An 11,765-nucleotide genomic window follows, 5' to 3' on the forward strand; every position below is an offset into this window, starting at 1 on the left:
AGGCCATTCTTAAGGCCACAGCGGGTCTGTAGTGATGCGAAAGGGAGGAGCTATTTTCTGGTTCTGCAACGCCATTCCTCCAACCAGCTCTGAGTATTTTGTAGGAACAGTTCTTAGAACACAGAAGTTATTAATGACTCACAGATGGCACCTTTCCCGCTCGGTCTGCCAGGTCCCGAGTTCAGATCGCAGAGGCAGAAGCAAGGAAAGACCAAAGAAGTCGATCGTGCTTCACCGAAACCACGCGGCGGTGAAGAACTAAGGTCTGTCCAGGAAACGCTTTATTTATTGCTTCCTAATCCTAACTGTTTTGCTCTGGGGAAAGTGTTGCGAGTGGGCAGTGCGTCTACGCTGGATGGGTGAGATTTATTTCCCCCTTCGTTCACACCTGGTTAGTTTTCCTCGCTAAGGGCAGGAAACACCACTCAATCCAAAGTTCCTCTTGCAGTTAAAGCAGCAGACACGGCGAGCCTCATGCCAGAACACCAGCGGACACTCTGCGCAGGAGACCGTTACACCTCTCCCGCTGAAGCCTTACCGGTATTTGCTGGATTTCGCCGGTGTTGGTGATGATCTGCTGCATGACTTGCATGGTCTGCCCGGTCCCACCCTGCGCCTGCTGCGCCTGTCCTTGCGGCTGGGCCTGCACGATCTGCACCTGCTGCCCTTCTCCCACCTGCATCGTAACAGGGGTGCTCTGCATTCGGAACAGGGACAAGAACCACGTGAGGATGGGTGAAACAACCACAAAACACAACGATTGTAACAGATAGACTGATTTCCTAGACTCACTGCCGCTTGTTGATGCTTAAATCCCCACAAAGGGAACGCAGGACCTAGACAGGCCCTAGACAAGCCTTGTTGCCAAGGTATCTGAACACCCGGTCACGACCCGGAAACCCCTTTCTGCACTGTCACCGACTGTGCTCAGCAGCGAGGCTACGGCAAGACGTTACACCGAGGCGAGTCGAGGGTTTCACCGGCTCCGCTGAGCCGCAAAGCCCCCGTGCCGCTGCTCACCTGCCCTTGCTGCGGCTGGGCGATGATGATCTGTCCTGGCTGGATCGTGGTGGTCGACGTGGTGGTCTGCTGGCCTTGCTGCTGGCCCTGAACCTGCACTGCGGCAGGCTGCTGAGCAAGCGTGAAGTAATACTGTACGGGCTCGGCGGGGGTCACAGCCTGACGCACCTCTTCCTGCGGCACAGGGAAACGGGGAGAGAACAGCTCAATCCAAGGCACAGCTGGAACAGCCCCCCGTAAGCACGCTCCACGGGAATGTGTCCTTAATACCTCACTCATAACAGCTTAACTAATGCAAACCCAAAATGCTAACTCAGAACGGGTTTCCTCATTTATTCAGCTACACGGAAATCCAGAGCGTTGCCAATACTCCGCGTGTAATAACGCAGTTACCCCCTTCATTAGGAGAAGGAAATGAATACAATTACCACAGTGGAAATCCACGCAACTCCTCCTCCATAAATTCCATCAGCGCCTGTTACCCTCACACAGGATGAATTGCAAATGCACCAGGAAGACTTAGAAAGCCTCAGCTGTCAACAAACCCCTCTCCTTAGCCTACGTGCTCCAGGCAGATCGTAACCTGGCTCTGCTGTTAAACCCCTGGGAATAAAACTCACAGACTTGACGTAGATGTCGCGCCTGTATTGAAATCGTTGTACCTTCCGTTCTTTCTTTAAGCCCAGATTTTGCAGAACTGTAACAATTTCATCTGGTACCGTGGCTTCGCAGCCCGATTCTGCTGGGCGCAGGAACGTCTCCACAGCGTGAAGAGACGAAAGGCCCTTCTCTAGCTCACTGTCAGGCGCATAGGATGTGCTGCTGCTGTTCTGCTCTATCTAAGCACATCTTTAGGAGAGAAAAGCCCCTTACGGTTAATGGGATTTTAGGCAAAGAAGTAGATTTTCAGAGATTACGTTAAGTGGCAAGCCCTTAACGCTCGCGAATCAAGATTCTTAAGCTCCCCAGAGGAGCAGTGGGCTCTTGCCCCTCTGGACGACACAGCTCACCCGACGTTCACTCCATGGCAGAAGGCGTAAACAATCCTCTCCCAGCCACCTCGAGTTCACAGCTGAGAGTGTAGGATGTTTACACGTGCTACAGCATGGTAGGTTCCCACTTACACCAGTCTGCTCCATTCCCCTGCACTCCAGGATCTGCTCGTGGGTTGCCTTCAGTCTAGCCAACTGGACAGGGAAAGAAAAATTCCCGTTAAACCAGATCCATGGACTGTCTGGGTGGGCAGCAGCTTGAGGAAGAGCCCTTCGCTTGGTCTCCCAGGGACAGGACTAAAGAAAAGAGTGACTGCTGGGAAGTTCCTCTGTAGCCTACCACAAAATTACCCCCCAGAGGTGTTCACCGTTGGCGGTAACATCAAGAACCGACTTCTGCGCCGGGCTCTGAGCAAACACGAGCGCTGTCCCACGGGGCTGCGAGCCGCTGCAGGCAAACACGGTACTTCCTACAGACGGTAGGTCACTGATTACTCCCACTCACTTCATCAAATCCTTCGGGAAGGGATTGATAACAAATTCAATGTACATATATTCAACGGGAGGTGCCTCCAGTTAACCATAAATCCGCAGACACAGAAGAGCTGCGACTGTGTAAAGCCCAGTCCTTCACACATTCTTCCTAGAGCACTACTCCCATCCGAGCTCCTAGAGCCTCAATTCCTAGCTGAATCCTGAAACAATTAAGGCAACCGAGTACTTCTGTAAGCATCTACTCCAGGTTGAGTTGCATTTGCTACAGGCAAAGATGCCTTTAAATCCAAATCTGCTCCAACTAGGTTGTATCGCATCGCTGGCCATCTCTTATTTTCCAGCCGCGGCTTTAGTTACCAGAGCAACATAACAGTCATGGTTCCATTCCCAGCTCTTCCACGTAACCCACACCAACTTGTCAAACAGTCTTTTCCGTGGTAGAGAGAAAATACAGACTGTACCCCCCAGCCAACAAGCGCCGCGGTCAGCCTCCGGGCAGCCACTTGTCAGCTCTGCTGAGACAACCGAGTATTTTCCACTGCGGAGTCCCGGCCTCCGCTCTTACCGGGCAGCTCCTTCTCCGACAAACCTCGTTTGCTGCATTTCTCGTGACTCGGCAGCGTCACGGGCAGTGGATGTACTGTCGAGGGAGAGCTCCAAAGCCCACCCCAACCCAAAAACCGACGGGGTTTCACTGCTGGTGCCGCGCAGCCCTGAAGACACAGCTCTGGTGTGAGGTACCGTCAAGACACGTTAACCTGGCGATCCACAGGCATCTCAAATCCTTCAGGCATCGTTTGATTGGAGCACTGATCGTGCTTTCATCACATTCTGATGTGAATCAAAAGGCTCCGGCAAGGAAGATACGGGCGACGTTCTCCCTCCCAAACATGGAGTACTTCTAAAAATAGCACAGCAAAGCAGAGTAACTGAGCGTGTCGCCCGGAAGACCCGAACTTGCACCGCCAGAACCAACCTGCGCTGCTTCAGGCTGCAGCCACCTCGGTGCAGCTCATCAAGCTGAACAAACCACCTCGGTTTTTCCTTCCCCCAGTTAAGCAAAGCACCGAGAGGGGCTGTGCACGCCGCCACGGCGCCTTTTTAATACTGAACTAGTGATCTTTGGATAAATCCCCTCCGCTGCACGGCTGCAGGGATAAAGCAGGGAACTCGGTGGAGCTCCCCTACGTGATGCTCACCGTGTGTACCGCTCCCAGCACATCGGTAACGAAGCCTCAGGATGCCGCTGGCGTCACTCACAGCTGACCCCAGCAGGACGCACTGCCCTGCAGGACTCCTTCCCACTGTGACACGGAAGGGTGTTTTCCCTCATCTACCAGAAAGTCATGCTGCTGCTGGAAACCGGAGTGTGAGGTTAAACCCAACCCGGGCCACCATCAGAGGGATGAAGTGTGTATTTCCTCCCTCCGGCCATCACTGCAGCAGCATCACGAGGACTTCCAGACAAAAAGTAAAATAGCAACCTCCAAAATCTTGGTCCACAGTGGAGCCGCTGGTCTCTGCGCTTGGAGCACGTACCTTCGTGCCTGTTATCCAGATTCACATTGGAATACGAACACACTCGTCAAAGAAAAAACTGAAGTGCAACACTTGCCAGAAAGAAGTTTTCCAGTGTTCCTGCTCTCCAGCAGCACTCCCTGAGAAGCTATTTTAAGGATCTGCTTGGATTTTTCAAAGGCTAACACGCTGTAAAACTGCACAGGCATCACAAAACCAGTCAAAGAAGGTGTCACACGCTACTGAAATTTACTGCTCAGTGAAGAACTTGGTCCAGTTGAGTCCAGGGCAACGAATCCAGGAGTTGCTAAGCACAGTGCAGCGCTGTCCAACGGAGCTGTTCCCTAGAAGAGGGGCGCCAACACAGCCCTTATCTACTTTATCTGTCACTTTATCTGCCGGGCAGCTCGTACGAAGAGCAATTACCGAGCTGGTGAACTTCTAGCAGCAAAACACCAGGTTTTTAGGCAAAGGAGATGAGCCTACAGGAGCTGCATCTGTTTCCTTGTGCATCTGAAGCAGCAAGATGGAGCGTCCACCCACCCCGTTACATTTTCAAGTCTCAAACGCGGAGGGGGACGCACGCTTTGTGAATCACCGGTTTTGGAGACGCTCAGGTGACCGCAGCAGCCTGCTGCTGTAAACATCCGACTGAAAGCTCCTTCTAACACCTTACAGCTTCCAGTCAAGGATGTTTACAGTAGCAACGACTGCCCCAATGCATGCAGGAGGTGGTACTTCTCAGCAAAGAAGCCCTTTTCTCCCTTCACAAGTCAAAGGATGCAGACTCAGCACACCTTTTGAAGCTGAAAATTTAACACTGGCACCATCTGGTATCAGAGACATGTAGAAATGTTTGTCACTTCAGTAGTTCCCCAAGTCAGGCTTTTGTAAATCACCACTCAAGCTCAATTTCCACAGAACAAAAAAACTTTAAGGACCTGAAAACTACTGTAAATAAACATGTAAAAGAGTGGCCCAAACCTCACGTTTAAATCTGATTCTGTACTGCTTTATCGACTCTCTTCATGAGAGACTGAAATCCCACCAACGCACGGACAGATGAGGCCGTTGGTTCTGTCTCACCTGCCGCTTCGGAGGCTTCAGTTCATCTCTTGGAACAATATCGATAAGGAAGTCAAACTGATCGAACTTCGTAATCGCCATGGCAATGTCATTCCTCTAAAACAGCAAGAAGAGAAAAACCTTTCTTCAGCTTTGGCAGTCTGTGTAGCCACCGGGTCAATAAAGTTAGAGCTTTCTGACTGAGCCAGGTGGGAATCTCCTCTCCGCATCCCAAGCGGTCAAGCCAGGTGCCCAGACCCTGCCTCAGTTCCAACAACTCTGCGTTGCACTGAGCGACACCTCCAAGATGTGCATTAAAAAGGGGTTTATCAAACTCGGGCTTTTAGAGTCATTTACTCACCCTCCAGGCATAATTAGGCTCTGCACAATGTGAATCATTACAGTGAGCTCCTGACAACCACCTTTTAGCATATTAAAAAAGGGGAATTCTTCTAAAGAACCCCCCACAACTTAAAAATCCCAAAGATCTCCGAGAGGAAGCCTTGCAGAAAGACCAGGGTGACTGCTCCGTGTATCAGTAGCAACACCTGTAAAAATCTGTGAGTTGGGGATGGGATTTAAAACAAAGAAAAAAATAATACTGTCAGAGGATCTTATCCAGGGCAGAGGAATCCCAGGAGATGTGGAGGGAACAAGCTGCAGCATGTGGAAGGGCAAAAAGGGTAAAGGAAAGTATGGAGATTAAAGCATACACTCAGCAAACTGGCCCAACACGTATCAGAAAAAGGATGCATGAGAGCCAAGGAGCTGCTATGAAAAACTGGCAAGGTAAGTATCTTCTCAAAATAGCTTCTAACTTTACTTTTATGCTTTGCCTAAAAAAAGAAATCCAAAGGTTAAAGCATTAAAGATCTGAATAGAGTTACCCAGCAGTAAGTCACCACTGAAATGTATTTGCTTAAAACCTGAAACAACACCCAGATTAAAAAAACCTGATTTCTTTAAATCAAAAAAACAACAACAAAATAAGCCAACCCCAAACCAAAATCACTGTCCTTTTAAATTCCTGGAAGCCATCTTGAAAAGTGGGGCTGACTCCAGAAGCCACTGAAGGCCTCATTCTCTGTAGCTGAAGATAAAGCACAGACACGAGCAAGACTGGAGACAAAGATGCCCACGCTGCCTAACGAGCAGGTAACATCTAAAAGACAACCAATCCTCTCACTGCAGGCCAACTGGCACTTTGAAACCTTGCGTTTTCTTGGCGTTTAATGGCCAAATAGGATCACGGAGCAAGCAGAGGGAGATGTTTCCTGTGTTGTGCAGGCAGCGTATATGGTAAAGTATCTGCACCAGGAAGAAAAAGTTTACCCAACAGATTTATCTCGTATTTTATTCTCCACGCTGAGGATTGGGTAAATCCAATGTCCTCAGGAACAGGCTTCCCTAACTCTGACCTCTCGTCTGGAAATTTTCTTCTTGAATGCTTCTCCAGCCGCACCGTCCACGCGGAGAGCAGCTGCTCCAGGCCGGCAGCAGCTGCAGAAGGCAAGGCACTCGGACATAAAAACGGAGCCAGGTCAAGGTCTGATATGTTAGGATCAGGATTTAAATATGATTCTGAAGTATCAGATCCCTCCGAGCCATCACGACAGGCCTCGGTCAGCACTTGTGAGGGTTTCGTTGTTATTTTTACAAACCACTTAAGAAAAAAGCATTTCAGTCACCGTTCCGCTGGGCTTTGTACACAGGTCTGTAGCAATAAACACGGGTACTAAAGTTACTGTCTACAAAACACGCCTTGCGTTATGGAAACAGAGAGCTGGGAGCAGCTTGGGAAACAGATGAAGGGAAGGTAGGAGCAGCGTTACCTGCAGAGTCCTGCGCTTGTTATCCTCTGTGTGTATCCAGGCTCGCAGAGTCAGTTCTGCTATGAAGATCTGAGCTGCTTTGGCGAACAACACGGGAGCTTCCGCACTAATCATCTGCGATTAAACGGACAATTTCGTTACAGTGTACCCACAGCATTTCATCCTGCCGAGGGGTGGCCAGAGGAACTGTGTTGCGTTGGCCAAACCCACCCAAAGGGCTGCGCGGATTAACAGCGAGGTCGGGAGAATTTCCACGTCAGAGTATCTGTGGGTCTGACAGGGCATCTGGCCAGCCAAGCCCAAGGAGTTACCAGCCTCGGGTTAACGCAGTATTAAAATCTAAAAAAATCTAAAATATGTCCTGCAGAGGGTGGGGAGGGGCTAGAACAGGTTGCCCAGAGGAGCTGGGGATGCCCCATCCCTGGGAGTGTCCAAGGCCAGGCTGGATGAGGCTTGGAGCAACCTGGGCTAGTAGAAGGTGTCCCTACACATGGGTCAAAAAGAGACCTTTTAAGGTCTCTTCCAACCCAAACCATTCTGTGCCTCTATGATAATTCTCCTTCCGCCATGACTAGGCCGATGTCAACTCCATCCGGTGCTGGATGACAGCAGGCCAGCCAATGGCAGCAGTGCACATTCCACCAGCGTCCCCAGGCAGTGCCTTGGCACAAGCACCGACTCAGAAACCCAGAGGACAGGTTGAGGGCTCGTTTGAAAGCCAGGCCCTTTCTTTAGAGTTGGAACATTTATATAATTTTCAGTGAGTGCTGAAATGGCAAAAGAGGTTTGGAGGCCTGAATAAAGACACTGCATCACCAAATTCCTCTTCCTTAAAAAGTATCTAGTTCAAGTTTTACTCAAATTAAGCAGTTTCTTATTAGCTGACTTGGCATTATGGCTTCCTTCTGGGTACAGCCTTCTTGTTCAATAATGTTCCAGGCAGGCCAAAGACTTCTCCGGCATTAAAAAGCTCACCTTTCCCTTCCTAATCAATTTGGCACTCACTGGGTTCAGACACTGACCTGGGACCAGAAACCTGGACTCATTCCCCTTCCAGGCCGAATGAACAGCTCCCTTGGAGAGGGAGACACACACATACACACCTTTCTCAGGACCTCATTTAAATGTTAAAGGTTGCCCTAACAACCAAGGTGTCACACGAAGAAGAAAGTGCAAACCCTTCTTTTTCCTCTGAGCAGTGAAGTGGCTGACAGTTTTCCAACTTAAAAACCAGGGAGGACGGCAGCAGCCCCAGAGTCAAGCCCTGCAGGCGATTCTTTCCTCCACCCTTCGAGGTCAGTAAGTTTTCATCAGTCAAGTCACGCGTCGCCGTCGTCAGACGCACGTCGCGGGCTCAGCTCAGACACGGGTAGCGCACCCCTGCTACCCACCCCAGTTACTACTTATGCATTTCCAGGAAACTTGAGCCAGCGTAGCACGCATCTACGTGAGATCGCTCTTTGTGCTAAACGCTCCACAGCTTTGGGAAAGGAAGAGTAGAGAGAAACCAGGAGGAAACAGGACAAAAAACAGTTAAGAAATGGAAAAAACAGGAAAAGCACAGAATTCATCAGCAGACTGGTGTTTCCCGGAAGAAAGCAAAACGCAAGAGTCTCCAGCAAGGAGCCCAAACGATCTTGCCTTCCCAGCTCAGTTTAATTACACAAAACCAGGTAATACTGCGTTCGGGGCAACTGTGGAAGTGTGCCTGAAAAATAGTAATAATGGTAATAGTAAGTAAGGAATTGTGGGGAATTACGGCCGCAACAGCCACCAAAAGGATCGCAAACACGTAAGGAAGACCCCAGGAGCGTACCTTCACATCCTCATCTAGTTTCATTATCTTCTTAATGCGAGCCAGAGGGAGTTCTTGGACCCTGAAGTCTTTCTGCAGAGAGATTCACATTTGAGAGACTCGTTACTGATACTTCACCAAAACCGAAGATAAAGAAACACTAAACCAAGTCTGTGTCGCCTGGAACTAAAGAGGCTAAAATGAGATTTACAAAAAGAACGGATTTTCTTTGAGGTACGGCAGCTTCTCCTCAGGCCCCAAACTCTCATCCGCTCATCTGTGGTTTACACGGACAGAACTCTACTTCAGGCTTCCGTCAGACACTCGTGTCTACTATTTCACCCCCAAACTGAAGTCATTCTGCAGAACAGAATGTTTCCAACGTTAGGCGTTTCTGCATCTATTTATATTTGAAGCAACTAATTCGATTAGGTGTCTCAGGACCCAGAAACCATTGGAATTTACAGAGTCACAAGAGAAAACGAAGGCAAACAGGAGCTATGGGGGACCACAGGATGGGATCTTCTTTATCTGTACCTCCCCGGTGCCCAGTGCCAGTTTTGGTGTTAATAACCTCGTTAAGAAGAAAAGACATCTACTCGTGGTTTTAGGATTGATTTCTTCCTATTTCCCAGCAAAGAGAACCGCTGACTGCACACGGCGACGACGGTTTAGGAGACGGAGCACGAGCGCCGTCACTGCACTGACTCGTCCCGCTCGCGGTGAACACGTCCTCAACAGGAGCAGCCGCCTCCAAGCCACGACCTGCGGGAGAGGAGGCTCCAACGTGTCCCTTGGAGAGGTCTCGGGCTTAGGGAAGCTGCCGAGCTCCGCGACAAACAGCAGTTTGCCTCCTCTGAAGGGAGAAGGGGGAATAAGCGTCCCCGCAGGGAGTGCCGAGGGCTGCTGCATCCCGCTGGGGAAGGCGGGATTCTGCCAGGATTTGGGGCAGTGGGAGAGGAGGGCAGCCAGGGCTGGACCTGTGCTCGGACACACACAGGGTGCTCAGGGTTTCAAACATGAGCTGCCACACAGACAAGGTAAAGGGTTTGCCAGGGCATGGAAAAGTACCCAAAGGGGGTTTTGAGGGTTTTTTATTTTGTGGGGATTTTTGTTTGTTTCTTTTCGGGATTCTGCCAGGATTTGGGGCAGTGGGAGAGGAGGGCAGCCAGGGCTGGACCTGTGCTCGGACACACACAGGGTGCTCAGGGTTTCAAACATGAGCTGCCACACAGACAAGGTAAAGGGTTTGCCAGGGCATGGAAAAGTACCCAAAGGGGGTTTTGAGGGTTTTTTATTTTGTGGGGATTTTTGTTTGTTTCTTTTCCAAAAGAAAGATGAGGACAAAATTCCTCATTTGGGGAATGCTTGAGAGTCTTAAGGACATTAGCTTGTGCGAAGCGCAGAACAGGGGGGAGACACGCGTAGGTGCAAGGCTATTAAAATCTTTAGGGAAGAGAGACAGGGGGAGGAATTGGAAAAAAATTAAAGCTCCTTTATTCCTTTAAGGCAGACAGGGAAACGTCACATAAATCAAAATTAATACGCAAGGAGCGGGGTGAAGGGAAGCATGACCACTCCTGGCTACTACCCAGCAGGACATGCTTCAGCCACCAATTCCTCATCTTTTCTTTTTTCCAAATTAGGTCTCAGCATTTTCACAGGCCTCTTCTAACTCACTGCAGAGCTGAAGTGCTAGGTTCAGCCTGGTCCTGTTTCCTAGGTCTCCCCGACCAGGCTCCAGTCCTTCCTGTTACGCAGGGCAGAGAACAGGGTTCGTTCTAAGGCATCTCCCTTGTTTATGCCCCCGAATCTGAGCCACCGGTGGCACATGGCAAACAAAACCAGGCAGAGTGAGCCCGGGAAACAGGTGATGGGGCTTTCCACCTCGCGGCCGCTCCAGCCTCCGCGCTGCCGCACGTGCGGGTGGGCTTTACCTTTACTTACGTCCACATCCACGGGAGCACTTCCAGCGAGATGCAGGATAAGACCAGGATCTGAGTACGCAGGGGACAACTACGTAGGAATGCTTTGCCGTTACCCCTTTTCCTTTCCAACTCCCTTCACTGTCCTCAGTTAAACCGTCAATGACTTACTCGCTTGCCACGCAATAAATAGATTTATCTGACAGTTAAAAATCAAGCTGCCCATACTTGATAAGCTGCAGAATAAACCCCTTTCATGTGGAGATGAAGACAAACTACAGCTCTCCAACACAAGAATTCACTGCGCTGAAAGTAATTAATTCTGGTTGTGCATACAAATTTCTACATCTGTTTCCTTAATCGACGATCTGCACACAGGCTGCAAAAAAGCAGCTTATCTGCAGGCTGCTGGATTGGGGTTTTCACTCTGAACAGCCCCTCTCCAACTGGGGTGCTGTTGCTTCCAGTCACGTTAAAGCCCAGGTGTGCACTTGCAGACCCACCGTATCACTGTCATCTGCCAATCTCTCTTGAAAAGCCATTTTTATTACATGTCCTTGTTCTCGGGCACATCTCTCTTGGGGACGGAAAAAAATAGAACCCACTTAGTCCCATTCTCAGCCTACACCTGATTTTTTTTTTTTTAATCAAATGTCTTTAAATTAATAAAGCACGTGCTGGCATTCAGGTGATTTTCAAAGCTTCGGGCTTGTCGAAGGAGACGGTTCTGAAAGAGGGTGTAACAGTTCTAACAGAAGCCTAAACCCAAAAGTTCATTCACAAGATTGTAACTCTCTGCCAGCAGCCAGGGGTCTGACTTTATGAAGGGGGGTAGAAAGACCAAGGCGTGTTTTGAATGGCAGTGCCCCCCAGGGTGCACCGACGTGGCCCATCCTTCGGTGTGGACAAGGGTTCCCTCGCACGTTTCGGGTTACCGAATTTAACCACAGTCAAACAGCCCGTGAGGTCTACTCCCAACTGCCTCAATCTTCTGTTAGCTAAACCAGCTTATTGCAGCCACACCGATACCTGTAGCTATTTTAAAATCACATCCCTTCCCCCCAGAACCCAGAAGACAATTCCCCTGCAGTTCCCTAGAAGGCAGCCACAGCCATCGTTTACC

General features: G+C 49.9%; 1 protein-coding gene across 1 annotated transcript in view; it reads right to left on the reverse strand.

The window, feature by feature from the left end:
- Positions 1 to 11,765, reverse strand: part of NFYC (nuclear transcription factor Y, gamma) — a gene marked incomplete at its 5' end in the record, with an annotated part of 19,871 nt that overhangs the window by 4,210 nt on the left and 3,896 nt on the right. Inside the window, 5 exons of the mRNA XM_010149965.1 lie at positions 539 to 676; positions 1,021 to 1,194; positions 5,112 to 5,207; positions 6,923 to 7,036; positions 8,739 to 8,810. Of these exons, the coding sequence (XP_010148267.1) occupies positions 539 to 676; positions 1,021 to 1,194; positions 5,112 to 5,207; positions 6,923 to 7,036; positions 8,739 to 8,810 (594 nt within the window). The remainder of the gene's footprint in view (positions 1 to 538; positions 677 to 1,020; positions 1,195 to 5,111; positions 5,208 to 6,922; positions 7,037 to 8,738; positions 8,811 to 11,765) is intronic.

Source organism: Eurypyga helias, unplaced genomic scaffold (genome assembly GCF_000690775.1).
Source record: "Eurypyga helias isolate BGI_N326 unplaced genomic scaffold, ASM69077v1 scaffold39544, whole genome shotgun sequence".
Classification (NCBI taxonomy): domain Eukaryota; kingdom Metazoa; phylum Chordata; class Aves; order Eurypygiformes; family Eurypygidae; genus Eurypyga; species Eurypyga helias.